Source organism: Platalea leucorodia (assembly GCF_965183815.1).
Source record: "Platalea leucorodia genome assembly, chromosome: 6".
In the NCBI taxonomy this organism is placed as follows: Eukaryota; Metazoa; Chordata; class Aves; order Pelecaniformes; family Threskiornithidae; genus Platalea; species Platalea leucorodia.
In genome coordinates this window covers 6,070,875-6,093,058 of record NC_138828.1, presented here as the reverse complement: position 1 = coordinate 6,093,058, position 22,184 = coordinate 6,070,875, and the positions used below count along the sequence as shown (strand labels likewise).

The window sequence follows — 22,184 nt, the reverse complement described above, 5'->3', positions numbered from 1 at the left end:
CCTCAGGCGGCGGGACGGGTGGGGTTGTGGGTTCCCGCGGCCTGTCGAGGGCAGGGGGCCCGGGGAGCCGCGGCCAGGTAAGGGGGTACCGCAGTTCCCACCTTCTCCTTCCCCGTTTCATCGCTGGCTGAGGGCGCGGTTGTCCCAGGTGTAAAAGCCGCCGTGGCTGCACCTCAGGTAACTGGGAGCAGCGCTCAAAAGTTGTGCGGTCACAGCCCAGGAAGCCTCTGTTGGGGCTATTCCAAACCACTGGGTTTTTGAGTTAATAACCCGTTAAAATGAACGAGGCAGCGGCTGTTTTTCCAGCAATTGTTTTCCAGTGCTCGTTTCAGGATATCTGTCTACGCACATTGACTTTACTTAAGATACCCATGAAATCCCACAGGCACGCCGGTGGCTGATGGAGCGAAAAGCCAAACCCTGAACAAGTGTACCTAAATCTCAAAGTTGCACTGCATTTGAGTTCCATGGTGCCCAGAAAGATCCTATGTCACCTGCCTGAGGGTCACTGCCCCAAAGTTGTGTTCCCTATGATTTTATCTGTTCTACTTCAGGGAGGGAGGGCAGGAGAGGTGTTTCCTTTTGTTATTGCAAAAAGAATTATATGTTGATGAATACTCATATTTCTAGTTGCTCAAGTACCTTCTATATTTCACTATTATTATCATCTTCCTGGATAAATATGTAGATTTAATTAACACATTTCATTTCTAGATCAGTAATGATATTTCAAGTATTACCACACCCAACATCAGTCCTTAGCGCATGCTGCTGGATACAACTTTTTGTATTCTTTCTCTTCCAGTTGCCTTTTTCATGGTTTTTCAGGACTGGAAAAGTACTTATGTGTATAAAAGCATGTTCACCTTTTCAACAGCATCTTCTGCAATAGTAAGTAATTGCCCTGTAACGTTCCCTTCCCACATCTCCTTTAGGTCATCCAGACTGCAGTAGCATTTCACTCCAGAACTTACTGTGTGGAACACAAGGCACTGCATAAAATTAGTTCGCTGCCTTACTTAAATACGACACTTTTGTTGTTCTCGTATCCATTTTCATTAAAAAATCCATTTTAATATATTTTGATCGGATTATTTTTGGTAGTGTTTCTTCCATTATATTGCTAGTGTAAGAAGCCCACTGGCAAAGGCAATTTTCTCAGTTTTTCACTGTCAAACATTTTTCATCAAGTGGCCAACTTTTTACTTCAAAAAAACACAATAATTCTTTGGGGAGATTTTAATTAAATTTTCCAGGCTTTTGTTATATATATCTGGCCACACTTTTAAGTGATTTGGATGGTCATATTCACAAAAGTTACTTAATACAGGATTTGTATAAAGTGTTTGTTCTTGAGACTTCCAGATGTTATGGCCAGTAATTGACCTGTAAGTGCTTTTTAATTTCTTAACAGATACCATATTTGTTTGCCTCTCATTCTGTGAAAAGTTTCCTAGATTTTGTGATTTTTGAAGGGAACTGAAAGTCTGATTCTCTCATTGTCCTAAGATTCATACAGTATATTGGTGCAATGAACATTCTTAGTTTTTTCTGTAGTTCTTTCTTAGCTGTTTATTGATAGGTATTTGGATTTCTAGTTCTCACTAGAAATTTTACGATAAAACCATATTAAAAGTCAGTACATTAACACTACCATTAAAAATCCAGTTTTGTGTTAGTGCATCTTGTTATTGTGTATTTATAAAAAACATTCTGCTTATCATTTTGGTTAATATCAGTTTGGTCCTTGATCCCTGCGTTACTTCTTTGCAAAGCCAGTCAAACAAAGGCATCTGTGAATCCCAAAGTCAGATTATGACCTCATTCTGATTATGACCTCATTTTGATATTTTTGCTTCTCTGTGGACTCTGCTTTCTTGTTTGCCTCTGGCCTTTTTTCAGCACAGATTTGTTTTTCACTGCTAATCTTTTAGAAGTCCCTTAGGATTTATATCGGTTTCTTCTATTCCTTTTTTCTCAGAGTAAGTGTAGTCTGTGAGCTTTAATTATGGTATATTTTAAGATTCTCTACCAGTGAATCTTAATAGAGTCTCCCACACAGTTCAGACAGAGAATGACACAGGTGTGGCACAGGAAGCCCTAAATGAGCTAAAAGAAGAATTTTAAAATTAGAATAAATGGTGCAAGTACAAAACAATGCTACATAGGCAAATGGTTTCCTGTTGCAGTTGTTGTCAGTACAGGATATGTGCTATGCATGATACAGGGATGCAGAAGAATGTTTACGTGGTTTTAGTACTGATGTTTATGTAAAGTTTGGTAGTATTAGCACAGATTGTTAAACTGGAGAGTTGACTGGAGAGTTGAAAAGGTGTTGAACTTGGAGGAGAGGGATCCAGAGTAAAGTAAAATAGGCTTTTACAGTTCTACTCAGTAATCCAACCATTCAGCTTGGCTCATGGCTAACAGGCCAATATTAAGATTTTCAAAAGGAAGAAAGAACAATGTGGCAGAGTGCTTGATCGGACAGGTCGGGGTGTGACACAAAACACAGAGCTGGAAGAGAATGGGGACAGATCATATCCAGATCCTTCAGCATATCCAGCGGGCTGGGTTTTTGCACATGTCCAGTCCAGATTAAAGCACATTTAGGGAAACTTATGTACCAAAAGAAAAACCTTAACATAGTTAGGAGACATCAAAAGGTTTAAAAGTAATTGCAGTCAATAATTTTTCTTAAAGCTGCAGGCATCATACATGATTTTTGTTGATGAATGAGCTGCAAATCTGTGTTTCACAGCTGCACACAAAAGGGTTTATTTTTGTGTTGGAACTTTTCTGTTCCAGTGTTGTTTATACTGTTGGTGCCACTGGCTGATCTGTAAATAAATTCTGATTCCTTCCTCTGAAATAATTTTATTGTATCATGTGTTTTGCATACACAGTGTTCCTATGAACATTTTCATACCTGTAGCTGTACTGGAGCACCTGTTCTCTTTTTTCTTTCATATTTCTTCTTAACAGTTGGAACATGTTTACAACAACATGTTTACAACCTTTTCAAACAGTTGCTACCCTCTTCATGTTCAAATGATTCATAAAGAAATCATGTCTGCTTCAAATATTCTCAGATTGGAGCAGTAGAAAAATAAATTTTGTGTTTTTTAAAAAATTAGTTAAGTAATGTTCTATTGAGTAGCTAATTGATTTTGTCATTGTTACTCTTGTTCTTCTGCACCTATCTTTCTTCTTCCTTATGAGCTGATAATCACGTGGATCATAAAGAATGTTATGTGATTAAGTAACATTTTTCATTGACTTTAGGACGCTTGTGGGACATTCCCATTATAATTGAGAAGTATGTTTAATTCAAGTGGCTGGGAACTGCCATCGTGTTTTTGTGAAGTAATTATTGAGCTCTTAAGAGAGTGTCTGAGGCTGTGCTACTCTGCTCAGAAGAAAAAGAATGAAGAAAATCATTCTTCTAGAAGAACCTGCAATGTGAAAGCAATCAGGGAAACTGGGCCCTATTCTGCGTAGACAGTAGCAGGGTAAAGTTTGATTAAGATAAGGATTACTCCAGGTGCTGTATTGCTAAACTACTTAAGAATACATGATTTTCCATCTTCTCTAAGCCTTTGGGGTATTGTCAGATCATATATTTAAACTTTACTCCCTGGAAAGGAGGAAAAAATCTTTCAAATTCCAAGACATTATTTGTCTTCAGGAGCAGTAGTTTCTCACTGAGGAGTTATCTCAGTGCTCTTCATAGTGCTGCAAGAGTTACCCATAATAAGGAAAACAGATTGGTAGGAAGGAGAGCCATAGAGGAGTAAAAGAACCAGAGAAAAAGTAAATAGTATTTTTATTATTTGCAACATAGAATAATAATTGTATGTATTTGCTAGGGGGCTAAAAGGAAGGCCTAACAATATTTTAGTCCAAGTTCTCTAGGTTGTATGCTGAGCTGTATTATCACAAAAAGATCCAAAACAAGAGCAGAACAAGTAAAAAAAATCTCTTCAGCTTGCAGTAAGCTAAGCAAGGACACATCGTTTCATGGCTAACTTTACCTCACTATATTCCAGTCCTCAAGTGTTCCTTACCATGAGTACCTATACCCACAACCTTTCCTTTTAAACATACTCTAGCAAAGTTTTCCTTATGTAGCCTGTAGCAAGCAGTCACATGAAGCTTAGTCATCTGATTGCTCTCATTCTCACATCCTGTATAGAGTCTAAAATTTATATGTACACCCACATCCATTTTCTTATTCAAAATAGGCTAGTGGAGCATTTCTTTAAAGACTCATTCAGGTAGACATGTTCAGTCAGCTAGTTTCCCGCTCTTTTTTTCATCCTATCTGGAGCACTATGTTTAAAAGGTATTTTGCTCTTCGTAGCCTTTCTGCCTGTGCTTCTGCTTGCAGACATGCTGCAGGCCTACTCCATGCATACTGCGTCTATGAGAAGGGGCTAAGCAAAAGCAAAACATAGAGAGCTGAGAACAGAATGAGGAGAAATACAATTTGGGAGGAGGATATGGAATAGCGATGACAAAAGTAAAGGTGAAAAATAACAATGAAATAGTGAAACGGGTTAGTATCAGCAGTAAGAAGAGGAAAAGGAAGGAAAAAGAATTTGAGGATATAAGAAGACATGAATGAAAGGAGAAAATTGATCCTGTCTGAAACAGCATCAGGTTTTTTCATTTTAAAAGCTCTAAGTTAAGTTTCAGGAGCAATGAGAGTGTTAAGAGATGTTGGTTTATTTTAGCTAGGTTAAAAAAAAGTAATACAGGACACGGGAGACCACAAGAGAGTTTAAATAAAGGGGCATTACAGACTTACAGGGAGGAGCCTGCTGCATGCTGTCTCATGGGCTGAGATTCTAAACTTCCTATCATTTCTGTTCAAGTCTCTTCTTCCTTCTCCTCCCAGTTCAACACACTTTCATAGAGCATAACCACCATTTTTTAAGTTTTCTTCCTTTAGGTGCAGGAATAAACACAGTATATTTTGCTCTTACTTATTCATTGTACATTATCCTGACTATAATTTTTTTCCAGTAGTTTTTCAGGTGATAAAACGTTCAGTGGGGTGGCAAAAGCAATTTCATTGAAGTAATCTAGAATTTCACCCTGAGAAAAAGAAACATTGGTTTTCATTCTTCTCCAGACTTTTTGATGGTAATGGGCCTGGAACAAGATCTGCGTGTGCATAATTGTGTTCATTCTTTAGGAAGGAGGGAAAGAGTGAGGGTTGCGTAAATCTTGCAAATGACTATTTTTCGTCTTGGATAATCCAGTTCCCAGTCCAATAATCTACTTCTGTGGAACAACAATGCAACTGAAATCCTCTCCTATTTTAGGCTGTTCTGTTTTTAAAGTTAGTTCCTGGAACAGTAGAAGTACGAGAAAATTCTATGCATGCTGTATGTATCGGGCACTTTTATGAAACTGCGTCCTCATCTGGGTGCTCTTGAAAACGTAGTTTTAATGATGATCTTTGTTTGTATTGCGTCAGTCTTGCACAATCCTTTCAAATTTGCAGGTCTGGTTTATTGCTTTCTCTTAGGATATAAACCAAGGAGAATGCATGTCTGCAACAGAAAAAGCAAAGAACGAGAGAGGTGTTCCCTTAAAAAGCTCATTCCTTGGATTCACGTAGACAATTTCTGTGGCTGAATTGAGCTTTTTGGGTGAAACCCAACATGAAGTAAAACTAAGACAAAAGAGCAGTATTCAATGAACATAAAATTAGGAGTAATGCAGTGGTTAACATTACATAATATATACTCTGTCTCATTAAAAGTTGGAAATACATTAAATACCTCAGATAAGAGAATGCAAAAATGTTACCAAGTGTTTAAAAAACTGATTTTGTCCTGTGTGAGAAACCGAACATTATTTGATTTAAAACGTATGAGTTGAGTCCACACCTCAGGCTATACCTAAGCAAAATTTAACAAGATTGTGTTATAAAATAGGCCGATTTAAAAAAAAAAAAAAAAAAAAAAGGCAGTTGATTTGTTAAGTGTTCTCGGTGCTCATTGCATTTCAGGATTTAGCTCATCCTTTTTTTTTTTAATGCTTTCAGAAGTTTTCAGAGCTCCCAGAATATAGTCTCTAGTGTAATATAAAAATGTTTAGCCTCACTTTGATGCACAGAAACAGCTGGTTTTCAATTGCAAACTAGTAAGCTATTTTGCAGGTGTAAATTTAATATATATGGCTTCAGTCTGTACAAAATTTAAATCCCAGTAATCAGAGAACACAATGACTTTGTAGATATTACCACGGTGAGACTTCCATACTTCTTTCTATTTCCAGAGCTACCTGGTTCAAATGCCTTTCTACTATGTTGGAATTAAATTGTAGAGAAACCTATGGGAATGGGTGTTTTTAAGTTGTCAGATAAATTTAAAGCCAGATCAATTCTAACCTTTAGTAAAAACTTTTCTTTTACTCCCCGGTTATTGATTCTGTTGTAAAAGCATGTCACTACTATTTTTCTGGACAGGCAAAGGAGGAGTAGGAACCGCTTGCTCCTGGAGTCAAGAGTGAAGATTTTCTTGGCGAGGCTCAAAGGTAAAATGAACATCTTAACTGATCAGTTTTCTTTAACATGTTTAGGACATGGACACTAAGGCAGATTGGCTTTTTGTAGAGGACAGGCACTTTTTAGCTTCTCCGTGTACAGATTTAAAAAAAAACAAACACAAGTTCTGGAGGAGAACAAAAAAATAAAGACGTGGAAGTAAATAGAATAAAACACCTTTTTTTCCATAGACAGATCATGCCAGACTTGCCTGCTTTCTTTCTGTGATACAGTAACTGCTTTTCTAGACAAACAAGATTGTTAAACTGAAGTAATTAGTAAATTAATTGTCAGACGGGCAAAGAAATACCTCAGAGGAAAGGGTGGCGATATGTTATGTTGAATGGCAGGGGGAAGTTGTTAGAGCTCTGTCCAAAAATGGATATTGAAGCTGGTATTGTTTGATATTTTCATTAGTGATCTTGGCACAAAAACTAGAACTTGCTAATGAAATTTGTTGACATCACAAAGTTGGGAAACAGTCCCTGTAGGGTGGTGTCATACCGGAATAATTGGATGACCTTGAGGAGTAGAGAAATAAAATGGGATAAAATAGAATAATATGAAGTACAAGGTCATGTGCTTAGGGAGTAAAAGGAAAGGCTCTCTGATATAAGCTCAGAGCTTGTCAGATGGAAGATGAGAGAATTTGAAAGAACTGGATGTGTAAGCCAAAGAAAGGGTAGCTGTGAGCCACTGATTTGATGTTACTGTGCTAAATGTAAATTCAGTCCTAAGTAAATTCAGCCCTATATTTCTTGTACAGATAAGAAAGTACTAATGCCACGTGTGGTACATGTGGCTGGTGAAACTTTATCTCTAAAACTGAAAACAGATCTGGAAATCCACATGCAAGAAATTGGACTTAGAAGAGTTATAACAACAAATAAAAAAATCCCTACTAAAAGAGAGGAGTGGACAAGAGACTAAAAGAATTTGGATTGTTTAGTTTAGACAAGTGAAGCGTAGAAGACATTACAGTCTTTGAATTTACTAGTTGAAGCAAATACGTCAGGAAAGGAAGCTTGTTTTAATTAAAAAAAAAAAAAAAAGTTTTGTTAAGAAATTACTCTAAGCTGGGTATGAATAAATTTAGATCGGAAATTAGGGGAAGTTTTTTAACTGCCCAAGCCTCTAAACATTGCTAAGAAAATGTGATCATTGTATGATGCAATGATCTATAATGTGCAAGGGACACATTATGGAATAGAACTTGTTTTGTCCTATGCTTCATTAAGCTGTAGTTAGAGCACACTCAGGTCTGAACTGTCTCATATATACTAGCTCAAAGCAACCGTAGGTGCAACCGAACTGATACAGGTGGTAGAGAGAATTGTCAGATTTCTCCACTGTGCTGCAAGTGACAGATGAGTGCTGTGCCAGAGTGTGCTGTTAGTGGTACTGTAGGGTTGCTTTACTGCTTCCTTCCCACTGATGCTTCTGATTTCTACGTTTTCTGTTCTCTGTGCCTATTTTATAAGCCATATCTGAATGATGAAGTAGTGTCATTAAATATATGAAGAGTTTTTTGTTTTTATTTTGAACTGTGTGTAGTATCACATTCCTTTCAGCATCGATACATTAGTGAAATGTATTTGTATCACTGCAAAACCCTGCTAGAAAAAAGCACATTCCATTTTAGTTTAGTAATGCTTGCTGTAACTTGTCAGCGTGCTCTTCTCCTTCCTATTTGAGCAGCATGTTCTTATTTTTTTCCTTGCCAGCAAATGTTCAAAATGTTCTCATTAAGAAATTGAGGAATGACATATTGCTAGAATTCAGCTGCCAGAATTAAGCCTTACTTGGCTTCTTGACGTACAGTAGGCCAGCCTAGGAAGAGCCTGTCATGCCTCAAATATTTGTTTATAATCATTTGTAGTTATCTTGCATAGTCACCTTTCAGTAATCTTGAGTGTAGTGACTACAGTAACTCCTGTTTAAAGTTAATATTTTGCCTAGTTTGAATAACTTGGCTCTACAGAGAAACTTTACAAAGGAAAAGGAAGTAGAGTGATACTGTCTAGACTGCTGCATGGCTGCTAGCTGTCCCACCATGGGAATTCTTAGCCGGCTGCTCTATCTGCTACCTAAGATCTCCTCATTCCCTACACAGGCCTTTTAAATCCTGCTCCATTCTTTTCCCGCTACTACATCAAAGGAACTGGATGTATTTTCTTGTAGAAGGGTCCTGTCATGTTATGAGAAGAAGATTTGAAATTTTTTTTTTTTTTTTTTTTTTTTTTTTTTGAAAATGACTGTCCGGATGTCCTTCAGAACTCCAGAGAAATCTAGTTCTAAGTTATACCTTCCACACAAAGCAGCCTGAGGGCATTCCTGCGTTAATGAGTACAGCCAGCTCTGAACTGGCAAAGTTCAGGCTGTTCTTTGTACAAACTCCATCGAATATTTTAATCTCCATTTGCTTTTGAAAGAATAGTTGGCTCACATTCAGGCTTATTTTTACTCTTACAGTGATTTATAAATCCTCTGCCTCTTGCAAGTGTTATGTAACTTAGTCTCACAATGTCTCTGTGAAGTAGGAAAGTATCGTGGATGCTGGGCCAGGTGTTTTGGATGAATAACTTGTTCACAGGAAATGCAATTTCTATCTGAAAACAAAATATTTGTGAATTAATCTTGAATTTAGTTCATAGTTTTGGCCAAAAATAACTGTAAGAAAGAAGTTATTTGGACTTTTTAAAAACTAAAGTTACATCTTTCTGTTTAAAAACATCAGGTACTAATTTGCTGATACTTTTATCAGTTAAAATCTGCCCACTGTAGAATGAAATATGTTATTTCAAGTAAAATGAAAGCAGAATGTTACTCTACTAGTAATGGTTCTTGTATTCATTATGTACCATAGCCTGGAATATTATGTATGTGCTCATGTAAACCCATTTCTTACTTTCTTTTTTTTTTACCATGAAATTTCTTGTTTTAAATGGAAAAAAAAATCCAAACCCAAACAAAAAATCCAAAAAACTTATACAGCCTGAATTAGTATTTCTATTTTATTAACAGGAAAACTGGGCAACAAATTTTATGTGTTGTGTCCAAAGCCAGTCTGTCATGGACCCGGGTACAAAGCTTGGATTTTTCAGAGTTTTTTTTCCCAAGACTCTTCTTGTGTTCTAATTAGTAAAGTGAAACTTTCCTTTCTCTTTTATCCATTTTCCTTAAATTTTGTATAATAACCCTAACTTACTGAAAAATTCCTTTGACATCCTGTGAGCTGATGCGTACTTAACATGTGGAATATGATGAGTGTGGATGCAGGAGGGTGAGGTCTCACTGTCTGGGATCAGGAGTCTTGCCAAAGGCATAGCTGAGGTCAGGCTTTTGTGTTCCCTGCAGCGCCTGTACTCTGTGTGGGAGGTTTTAACCCTGCCTCTCTCTGGTTCTAACTTACATTTAAAGTGTTCTCATTCACATGTGGAAATTGGCTTCCTTCTAACTGCTCCTATAATGAGTATTTTGATTTAAATTAATAAACATCTGTACTAACAGCACTTGCTAGAATTGTCATGGTGCTTTAACACATGATTTTTGGAAAACAGCCAGAAAGTGTTTCATAGGACTGCCAGATCCTTCTAATCCATTATCGATCTTTGACAGTGCCCAGTAGAAGGTATTTATAGAAAGAAATCAGCTAAATGTGGGGTGATCTTTGTCACACAACTTTCTATTTTGCAGTGATAAGCCCCAGATTCAGATCACATGGTAGCCATTATCCATAACAGGCGTAGTTACACTATGAGTTTGTTTAATCCTGTTTTGATGTTATTAATAGTTTTTGACCCACAACATCCTATAGCACCAGGTTCTACAACTAGGCGTTTCTTGACAAAGTATTTATTCTGTTAATTTTAAAGTTGCTTTCTTACCATTTTATTAAGGGTCAGTTTGTTCCTGTGTTATTGTTCCCTCCTCATCTTCTCCAAACCATTTGTGGAGACCTCTGTCCTAACTTCCTTTATTTGTGTTTAGATGGTCTAATTACTGTTTCCTTGCAGAGAACTTTTCTTTATCTTTTTGTTTTCTGAGTCTCCTCTATTCTACACTTAAACCGTGGTAACTTTTTTGAAGGGAAGGGTTAGAGCTCTGCACTAGTTTCTACTTACTCTGAGCACTTAGCCTGCAGGTTATTTAAAATAATGTATTATTTCTTTGAATTGATTTTACCCTTTCAGTTGCTTTTTAATTTGCTTTTAATAAGAGTATTTTATCTGCAGCTTTTGTTTCTTAAACTATATCCGTATGCTGACTGCATTTTATAACTATTTTTATCATCTATATTCTCACACCCAATTACGTAACAGCTCTGTGGCAAACATATTGTTTATAAATAATTCAGAGCACTTTATTTGGTTTTGAACAGTATGTAGCCTCTAGGAATAAAGAAGGAGCCAGCAGTATGTGACTTGTCAGCCCTAGGGGGATCTTCTGGTATTTCTATCTAGACTGCTAATAATTTATGGACCCCACATTGAGAAATTCAAATCTAACACACATGGAATTTTATGCTCCACAGTCTTACTGTATTTCAAGAAGTATATTTTATCCTGTTGTCTTCGGTATGGCCCAGAATATTTTGTGCAGGTTAGTAAGACCATCTAAGAACTGAAGTGGAGTGCAGGTTATTCATGGCTGGTCTGAAAATAATTTTTAAAAGAGCTTAGTAGGTATGTGCTCTTTTTTTCCCTACAGTTCCATGCAGTTTCCCAGAGTATTTCTGAGGCATTATTAGGGTTGTTTGCACTTCATCATATGTACAATGCAAAATGAACTACACAGGTAGTTAGACCCAGTTCTATAATGCAAAACATCCATTCTGATGCTGAACACATAGTAGCTTTGGTCGTGGCATAAATTTCAATATCACAAATACACATTTGAGATGCAATAAATACCATGAATGGTGAAATTCTGTCTGCACAGAGGTCAGTGCCAAAACCCTTGTTTGATTTCACTGGGATCAGAATTCCATCTCCAATGTGTTTTTCCTGCTTCTGATTGAGACAATGCATATTAAATTAATTAAAACACAGAGATACGTTGAGACAATAGAACAATAATTTATTTCCACAATTGTCAGTTGTATGGATTATGCAGGAGGGAAAGCAGCCAAGATATGCTGACATATTTAAGACGTCTAAGAAGTGAGGACACAGTTTAAAAAGACAGACATCCAAAGTACAAGATTAGGTATAAAAGAAATGTTTCTGGACGGTAATAAAGTAACAACATGAATTGTTCATTTCCTGGTGCTGATACATAATCTCTATTACACAACAACCGGAAGACAAATCAGCTCCAGTTTCTTTGAAATTGGGAGAGAGACCATATGGGTTTTTTATTACCCCATTCATGCAAACATACCTTATACCAGACATAAGCAAATAGCACGTCATCAGAAATCAACATCAGAGAGACTGTGGCCTGCTGGATTCAAGAACAAATTTCAGATTATCTACTGTACGTAGTACTTCTGAAATTATTTCAGTGCTGCCAGTGAAGGACTTGCATATTAGGGTAATTTGGCCTATTAGCTTAGTTAAGCAAAGTGATATATGCATACATAATTTGTATGAGTCTGACCAACATATCTGAAATAGGAATGTCCTAAGTGATGTCAATAAGCATAGTTTCAGGCCATGACTGTATAGGGTTAAAATATGAACTCCTCCTGACGACTATTATTGCTGATACCAATTTATCCTCAATAGTGCAGACAGTACAGGCCATGAACCCTGGATTTTCATGTCAAAAGAGGTTTAAGGCGCATATGTTTTTTAAAAACCCTTATATTCCTGGAGCTACTCAGAAGTGTACATCTCTTTTTTTTACACACTGTAATTACAGAGTATTTTGTATAGGTTGGGAAATAGCAGATCTATTTCCTCAATTCACCACATTTTTAGTGAAAACATTTAAATGAATTTTGAAGTTCCCTTTATACTGCTGCAATGGGTACCTTAATGTACATAGAAATGAGGCCAAAAAAACTTTGGGAACAAAGACTTCTAGACATTTAAAACTATATATATTTACTCCCACCACATTTCTGCCTTTTCATCATACCCCTCAGTCCCTTTCTCTTTTGGAAGCAGATATGAGTGTCTTGTGATAAAGTGTTCTTGATGTTCTAAGCACATTTTCTATAATATTTATATGCCTTTGATTGATTGTTTGTGTAAAGCTGTTGCTCATGTGTTTTTCCATTTAATCTATCCTTTCGGCTGTATTTCTTACAGTTAAAAGAAGCTTTTAGAAGCACCACAGAAAATTTAAAAATATGTATTTGTTAATCTTTCCAGACCTATAACTAAAGAAACCTTTATTCTTTCACTTCAGAGCCATCTCTTTGTCTACAAAAATTAATACAAATTTCGCTCTCTGAAGTTCTTCATCATTAGTTACGCAAAGCTAGTCTTTCCTCTAGCTAAAGGGTACATTTCAAGTGCCATATATATGTCTCACGAAATAAATGCAGGTGCTAAAACCCATTCAAGGTAATAGAGAATCTCTGAATTCCCAACCGTAACAAGAGATCTTCCTTTGTGGCAAAGGAATTGTTTTTTGGCAGAGAGATTTGTTTATTGCAGTGGGACTTATACAATAAGGCTACATCTAGGCTGATGCAGCCAGGGAACATTCGTGGACACTGGCACTGATCCTCTGTGCTGTTGAATACTTAGTACATTGCGCAGTCCTAGCTTTTGCCAATTCTCCCTCTTCCAAACAGTTCCCCAGCATGGTTCGAGAGTTTAGCATGGTCAGGGGCCTGTTCCCAATAAGCAGTTTTCCAAAAGCCACCCAGTATGGGAAGATCAAATAGTATGGCTGCAGACTCTTCTTTGACAGCTGGCCTCAGTTTTAAAAAGAGCGATCTGGGCACACCTGACTTACTAGTGTATGTGTAGCTCTGTGGTAGTAAAGCTAGGAAAGCAGGAGGCACAGAGTTCTTACTCTTCTGCTGCAGTTGATAACTGTAGCTGAGTGTTGAATTGCAGCTACCAGTTTTGCTGTGACACAGCTCATTTCAGAAGTCGCAGACAGAATTTGAGGACTTAAGGACTGTGGGTAATTTCCAGCCATATCTAATGCTGTTATTTGAACCATCAACTGAACACATGCATAGCAGGCTCAGTACTTCTCAAACATCTTAAGCCTCCTGAGCCCATTCTGCGCCAGTGGATCCATAGATGTATAGGAAACTAAAGTTACCATTATGTGTGTTGTGTAAGAAGCAAGGTGGCATACTGTGCATGCATAGGTTATTTTTAGAGAATACACAATTAAAATGATGTATCCCTTCTTCACAGTCCTCACTGTGTATATGCTGTGCACCAATTTTCTCATAGTTCTGTTTAAATAAGCTTATGAATGCTTATGCTGGCTCATAAAAAACAAATTCTTCCAGAAATTGTTTGCATTGCTCCTCACTATAGTTTTTTTCTTTAGCCTTTGCATTTTTATCTTGAAGAATTCATATTTTTGTCATTGTCCATATAATTGTTGTACAATGTGCACAGTTAAGGTCCCCAAACTTGCTAGGAAAGTGTTCTCGGTCAGTGAGGTTGATTTTTTTTTTTTTTTCTTCCATAAATTTGTTCAGGGCCTGCACTTTTGTTTGTGCGGTTTGTGTAACAAAGTAAACTAAAGAAAACAGATGACAGAACTTCCTTTGCCAACTACCTGACTTGAAAACAGATTTGAAATGTGGAAACCATTTTTAATAGACACAAATTTCAGCAACAAAAATACAGGCAAAACTTTTTGTTGATCTTTTCACTTTAAATCTCATTCTACCATTCTTTTCTTCAGATATTGAGATTCTTTCTGAAATACTCACTTTTGTAGTTCAACGCCACCAGAACCATTAATAAGGAAAATATCTGGAAAAACGTCTTATTTGCTTACCGTCATCATCTTCTGTGGGTTTCATTTTGAGATAAAATTTGATTACCATGTTACCGTAGAGCTTGCAAAATTTTATGAATACTCTGATTTAGAGAAAAAATGAGTGTCTGAGATACCCAGAAACCTCTTGGATGTTGCATGCACGCTCAGAGACCATAATGCCCTGGAGAAGTGTCTAGGCTATATGAGAGTGACCTGTTTCAAAACACATACAAACTAAACTGTGTATTAGAATATTCAACCTGCAGGTGTTGGATACTTCCCAAACATGAAAGCATTTAGAAACAAGCAATTATTAAACTGATGCTTGCCACTTACTAGAATGTAGTTGTAACCTGAAAAATGACACTGAAAAACAGCACCCTCTTACTGGTTTTTGCCTGCCCCGTGTGTAGTTGCAGATGCTTAATAAGAGTCTGATACTTGTATTTCTAAAATGTCAGAACTTGCCAGTGTATCAAGAGCAAGAAAATTCGCATGCTTTTAAGTCCCGGTATATACCATGGCTGTAGGGGAAAAGGTGTATGAAATTTCTTTCTAGTAACAAAAGCATTCGTGGTAACATAGCTCAGTGATACTAATTTGGTATGTTTGACATAACCAGTCATTGGTGAGTTTTTTAGTTGTGATTAACACAAGCATTCTAGACTTACCCAGGAAATACCTCTGTACTTTTTCGTACCACTACATGATCTTTGTCATTGCTGAGTCTACTGCATTTTCTTTAAACAAATCCAGGTGACATGGATATTGATGTCCATAATTAAAGCTAAAAGTCAGAAAGGAGGAAAATGGCCTAAACTTGCTGTCACTGAAATAATGACAAAATTCTTAACTTTGGCTGAAAGCAGGGTTGGGAAAAAAGGTTGATTCATCAGAGCTTATCTTGAGCAGGCAGTACTCGGAGTGCAGTGTTGTATTGCTCAGTTGTTTTACCGTAATCAGCATACCTATCAAATCAAATCACTTGATAGTAGTGTCACTTTTTTTTCTTAATACGCTTGTTCTTACATGACAAGCAAAGATTTTAGAAATATTGTAGTTTTTGCTGCAGGAAAAGAAGAACATGTAAACACAAATAGAAAATTTCTCAGTCACTTTTGCCAAATTACTTTATTTATATTATGTCTACAGATGAAACTAGGTGCCAGAAAAGAGTCACTGCATCAGACACTATTACTTATACACCAGCTGCCAAGGAAAAATTTTGCCAGTAGCCTATAGTAATGTTTGGACCAAAAATACATGGATGTACAGCTTTCAGCATTTTGTATGATGTAGAGTGCAGCTTCTCTCACAGGTCCTCTGTTTCTGGAACGGTGTTGGAATCCAAAGGCTGAATGAACACTACAGGAATATTCTCGGACGTCCATCCTTTAGGAGTCCTATTGAAGGATCTTCTGGTAGCAAGAGGGTTTGCAAGGATCATGAATCTGGGATCATTTAGCATCAGTAGATTAAAATCTGGTACCTTGAATTTAACCAGCTTTGATGCTCTCTCAAAACCACCAAAGGGAGTGGCAACTCTGTAGATATTAGAGAAATAAAAGTAAAATGTGATTTTAAAAATACCTGTTTTCTTCTCCTCCCAGGAGCTGAAAAGAACAAGCTATTTTAATGATACAGATTTGGTACAATTTCTTGTTAATGTTTTCAAGCTTTTGGGAAAAGTATGCTGATTGTTTTTTCTGGCAAATTCTCTTTAAGATCCAATTTATTTTCCCTTAGATAAAGCCTTCAGCCTTCTTCAAAATTCAAATGGATGGAAAAGCCGAGGGAAAAAGATGTTGCAAGAAAACCTTGTCATTGGTGAGTCACAGTTACTAAACTTATTTTGTTGGTGGTAAGCTGATAAATCTGAAAACATAGTTCAACACATTCTCTCTAGCAGGTAATTAGTTTAGGAAGTTCTCACCCCGTTTTCTCCTATCCCCAGTTGCTTCTTCCTCCCACTACACTACATTTCAGTACCATATTGTTGTACCAGTTAGAATGTATGTGGGTTGTGCTATAAACTTGGGTCGCTTCTGGGTTAAACAAAGACCCTTAAAAACAAAGGAGCGTTTTAAAATCCAAATTATTTCAGCAATCTGGTTTATATCATGCTCCAACAATTGTAGCGATAGAAGTGAGGAGGCAGTAAAGCATAATGTGAAGCAGAAAGGAACAGCCAAAGACAACAGGCTCTGGATAGGAGGGGAATGGGTGAGGACTTCTTACAGCAGCTTTGTTTCTGAAGAAAATGTTTATGTAACTAAACCTTGAAACACTGGCTGAAATTGGCCCCTAGTCTTTGGCCAGTATTTTTCATGTTATTTAAATGTAAATGTTCCCTCAGGCGATAAGCCTGAGAAACTAAAAGATAAGAAATACTAAGCAGGAACTGACTGTTACATACATTTGCAAATATTTTAAAACAACAGTATTTCCAAATACCTCCCATGATTCTTCTATATTTGCAGGTTTCTAGGCTGAAAAAAAACACCCTGAGTTTTTCTGTCACTTTTTCCAGACTCCTTTGTATAAGCAAACGTGACCAAACAGACTATTATGTGTGCTCTGCATTTTGATCAGCTGCATAACTTTGCTGGGATATGTCCCTGGCTAGTTAAGAGTGTCAGATTTTAAGCTACACATGAGCACCTGATTTCTGCAAAGCTAGATACATAGTGGCATGCGGAAATGAATTTTTCTTGAAATGGGATTTCACCAGCCTTGGTAGGTTTTGTGTGTTTGATACAAAACAACAGATCTGCTGGTATATATTTCCAGTAGCTCCAAGTATTATAGCAGAAGCCCAGAGAAATTAATACCAACAGAAACAAAAAGAGATCATTTGAAGATCTCACTAGGATTTTCAGCAAGATAACTATAGATAAAACAAAACCTTGGGAGAATTAAGTACACACACACACACACCAAAAAAAAACCAAAAAACAAAAACCAAACAGATTAGATCAGAAAAATGAATCCGTGACCTAAAAGAAATGATACTGCTCTGTCATTACACAGATAATTCACTGAATTTCGGTATGAGCAGCATTTGTTGAAGGGGATGGTGTTATGTCCAAAGGGTCAATCCTGTAAGATACAAAAAAATCAAGAAAGTTCTGGCCATGCACACTTATTGAAAGAAGAGCGCTGCTTTGAATTAAGCGCTGAAACTGTTTCTCAAATGAAGATAAGACAAGATTTTGCAGCAGCAGCAGCCAGTCCAGGCATTAAACTCTCTTGAGGTCAAAGGAAATTCTTTATACAAGGTGCCTGTGGTATCAAGCTTTTCTTGTGAAACTGTCTTCTAGGTCACAATGTCAAATTGGATACCGTATGATACTGATTAAAAATAATTGCTTGGTAATTGGCACAGAGTGAATGTAGTGATCTACATCTTACAGGATAATAAAGATTGTTTTAATTGCTGCTCTAATTAAGATACACATTCTCACATTGTTGTAATATTTAATTCTCATCAATATGTAAATTAAAGGGATAATCAGTATGAACAGAACAATAATAGCTGTATAAAATGCAAAACAATTCTATAGTGTAAAACTTCCTCTGTAGTATTTTTGGGTTTTAAATACGTAATGTTTCTGTAGGTAACAGGAAGGTGTTCTATGGAAATTCAAATATCTTTTGTGGGGAAAAAACCCCCATGTAGTTCCTATACAAAGTCTGGCCTCAGAGAATTATGCATTCTTGCATGCTAGGCAGAAGCACATGATGATCGACATAAAGGAGAGTACAGTAATTGGCTAATAGATGTTAATTTTCCTTTACAGCAGCAGTATATTTTTGTGAGCAATACCTTGTGTGACAACATGGTGTTGTAATGACCTGTGTTGTGTGCACATCAACTGTATCACTTGAGCTCTGATTCATTGTCTGGAAGCCTAAACATCATGTCTAAAAAATTCCAGTAGTCATTGCTCATAATAAGGGCGGAAATGCTGGTTCAGAGCCATAGGAAGTGACACCAGGAAGTGTAAGAGATTGTTTAATATTCACTTTACGTATTCCTAAAAAGTAGGTGCATGATTTAACAATAGGAGGCACAACCATGTTTATTTTTAGCTGTTTTTTTAGCAGGGCTTCTTTTTTTTTTTCCTGCAGTCTTTCTTATTGAACATCATATTGTCTCAACGTAGGAGACTACCTGTACTTGATTATTTGGGAAAGTCTGAAGAAATGTTTTAACTGTATTGGATTAGCACCTTCAATTACATGATTACAAAAAATGTGAGTTTCACATTTTAAAATGGGACTGTCATTCTTAGAACATTCTGCTTATTGTTAATTCTGTGCAAAAAGGAGACACAAGAGCAAAGAACCTGACCCTGCAAAATGCTCAGAGCTTCATTGTAGCTTAGTGCAAGAGCTAATGCCGATTTCACAGGGTATTTAGGTGCTAAGGAACTGGCTAAGCACCCAGCTTCCACTAATCTCACATCACTTCAAGTTAGCACCCAAAATTCCTTTGAGGCTCTGGATCTCAGCGTTCTTACAATAGAGTTCAGAATCCATTAATCAATAAAAACAGAGCTCAGTCCAGATGGGCTGGATTCCTGTAGTGTTTTTGAAACAGTAGTCTTTGGGAATTGAGAAAGCTGAGCAAGAATTTAGCTGGTAGGAGGGGCAGAACTAGTCAGACTTGCTTGGCTTATGTGAGTAAGATGTAGTGCGTTGTATGTTACTCATAATCCTACCTTTGACATTTTATCCAGCTCCAAGAAGCATATGGAATAAAGGTACTAATTTAACTAATATTACAAACTCCTGAACAAATGTGGATTCATGCTGTCTTTCACTTCCACCTTCACTAGGTGCTTCCGCACTGGTAAAAGAGGCAAGAAAATTTTTCACCAGTGAATAGTTCTTCAACCCTAATAGGAATTAACCTCCAAGAGAAATCAGATGGTGTGGCTCTGTTCTGCAGCTTTTCTCTGCTAGCACAGATTCATTTTCATCCAGGAGGAGGAAGGATAGCCTGGTCTGAACAGTCTATTCAGAGATCCTCAGAACCCAATTTCTCTGATCATGCACTCTGTCTAGTGCTATGTGCTATTAAACCATTACTGGCTGGCTCACAGAAAGCCTTGCCTCAGAAGGCAAATGTACTTGACATTTTCTGTCACCACTTCTTCCTTCATTGATCTGCCAGCACTGCAAGATCCCTGCAACATAAAATGCGTACTAGACCCCAACTAATACCTCTATGAATTCCTCAGTTCTGATTCTGCTACTCTTATAAAAATTACACTGCTACAGGGTCCAGAGTCACCTCTTCATTGCTGGCACTGGAAAAAAAATCTGAATGCTGTTTTGTGCTGAATATACTTTTAAACCATGCATGGATGCGTCTGTTCCAACACATCAGATGTCCCTAGCTGCTAAAGTTGTGTTGCTTTTACAGTTTGTTGTGTAACAACAGGAAAGCTGAAAGGAACCTGAATATGGCCTGTAAAGTCTTGAGTGCTATTAACACTGAATGGACTGGGAAGCCTCTCAGGCCCGTTTCCTTTGGGAGTCCTATGCATCACACTTACTGTTAGCCACACCCTCTCCTGACTAATGATGACTGTACCAGTGTTTTGCAGGAGAACGAACATAATGGCACTTGATTGAATGATGAAGCGTGATAGAAAGCCTTGACTGATACCCTCACTAATAACAAAACGGTGCCATTATTTTGGACTTCAATTGTTTAATACAGTATCACTTGCTTTCTCTCCAAGACTGCAATTAAAGAAGTCGAGGATGCTGTGACCTAGATGCACAGAATAACTTAGTAGGATCTCGATACAGAAGTCCAAAGAGGTATCTCACCTTATGCACAAAGCCCGTAGGCAGCTCTGTTCCTGAGATGCCTAATGTTTTCTTATACAAATGCTCACATCTGCCTTTATCTTAGCTATACTGGAAGCTGTGCCTGTCTTACACTAAAGTTCATCCGTGATTCTCTAATTAATAATCTTTTGCCTAAACTTCCATGCTTGAAAAGATACATATTACGCTACTGCAGCAAGCTTTGAGCAAAATAGCACATCATGGCACTTTCACTCAAAATCCATGGCTGTTAGTGTTGAACCTCTGTGTCAAATAGTAGTATGTCTGTGACCGGAGCTGTTCTGCAAGATATTTGGATTCTCTTCAGTCTGAGGACATCGCTTTTTAAGAGTTGACCTAACTGCTCACATATAGTATTCCAGCAAAAATGCTACCCAGAAATAAAAAATTACTTGCATAGACAGAGTAGGACTCTTAGCCTAGACATCAGGCCACAACTAATAGCAGAGCAGTGTAGGTGCTGTTTTCTGTTCCTAAGTCTGTTCGTTTAACCTACTGTAAGCGGTAATTAAAGGAAGTGCATTAAAAGATCTGGGAACTCAGATGTAGGCCCAGGTTTCTCTTTCCCCAAGTGAGTTTCTTAATTGTTCAGCTGGAGAAAGATGTTTACTCCGTCTAGCCCAAAGAGGTTTATTATTTTCTGTACTATGGCACAGGTCTTAATAAGGGAAGTGAAGAGTGTTCCCATCTCTTCTGTGAAAGAGCCAGAAAGCAGGTTGTTAGACCTCTCCTCAGGGTTTGACATTCCTGTAGAAATAAATCCAGGCTGGCCACATTCTAGGAAAATGCTCTTTCCAAAGAAATGAACCTTATTTTCTATACAGCTTTTAAAAGAATACAAGTGACTCCTGCTCTGTTTCTGGAAAGGAGGACATTAATCTAGCCCTGACCTGAAGACAGGCAGACAGAATTAGGTGCTGATGGCCTTAGCAAAGAGAAATTTAAGTCACGTTAAGCATTCTCTGTAATGTTTTCTGTTGATTAGCTTACATGCAGTGTGCTGTCTGTTTTGAATCCCATAATCAGACACCCCACTCTCCTATGCATTTTTAGAAGTGTAGACACATAAATCGTGGCTTGAAAATCCTCTCCAAGAGGTTAGTATCTTGAATTCCAATTTTGCAAATTCTCAATTTCTTTTTGGATCTACTCCGTCTTGCTAGAAAACATAAATCTGAGTGTACTGTATGTAACAGCTTTTCTAGGTCCACCAGGCATCCTTTTATTTTCTTCTGGATGTGGATTTTTTCCATGAGAAGGAGAGTTGAAGTGGATTATATTTGTATGCCTTATGTTTTGAATTTACCAATTTCACAGTCTGGATCTGGATTTATGTGCCAGGTTTTAGGTTTTTATGGGGGTTACAAGGGAGAATATTGACCTTTCCCTTACATGAATGCACATATGTTCAAGAAATTCGGACTGTGGTGAGCCACAGTTCTGCCATGTCATACATAGAGAAAATCCTCATAGAAAGAAATCTGAACGGTTAAGTGTTGTAAAGAGGACAACTAACAGAATGTGGGACCATAGAGCAGCTAAAAATCCACAAAGAAGCCATCAGATACCATCTCAAGACACATGTCCCTATTAATGGGGCCTCTGTGCCCTGTCTGATCGTACCTTTCACAGTGATGACTTGCATGCTGGACTCAGAATCTCTCTTGTGAGAGGGAGAACTGATTCTGTCTCTATTCCATGTATATGTATCTTTGGTGGTTTTTGGGGTTTTTTTTTTGTGGTGTTTTTTTTTTTTCAGTTACAATAACCATAGTACATAAACTGTGCTGTTACTGTTCCAATGTTAGCAGCTGTGGCACATCTCTCTGACTTGTATTTGCTGTTTTGTCTG

The 22,184-nt window shown here is 37.4% G+C and overlaps 1 protein-coding gene and 1 long non-coding RNA gene across 2 annotated transcripts in view; one reads left to right on the top strand and one right to left on the bottom strand.

The window, feature by feature from the left end:
- The first annotated feature begins 804 nt into the window (after positions 1-804).
- LOC309592679 lies at positions 805-16,270 on the top strand. The gene is made up of 3 exons (XR_014228666.1): positions 805-891; positions 6,482-6,549; positions 16,214-16,270. It is a non-coding gene; the product is annotated as an uncharacterized lncRNA (long non-coding RNA).
- Positions 15,780-22,184, bottom strand: part of MYOZ2 (myozenin 2) — a gene marked incomplete at both ends in the record, with an annotated part of 18,745 nt that continues 12,340 nt past the window's right edge. Inside the window, one exon of the mRNA XM_082316381.1 lies at positions 15,780-16,011. Within this exon, the coding sequence (XP_082172507.1) occupies positions 15,780-16,011 (232 nt within the window). The remainder of the gene's footprint in view (positions 16,012-22,184) is intronic.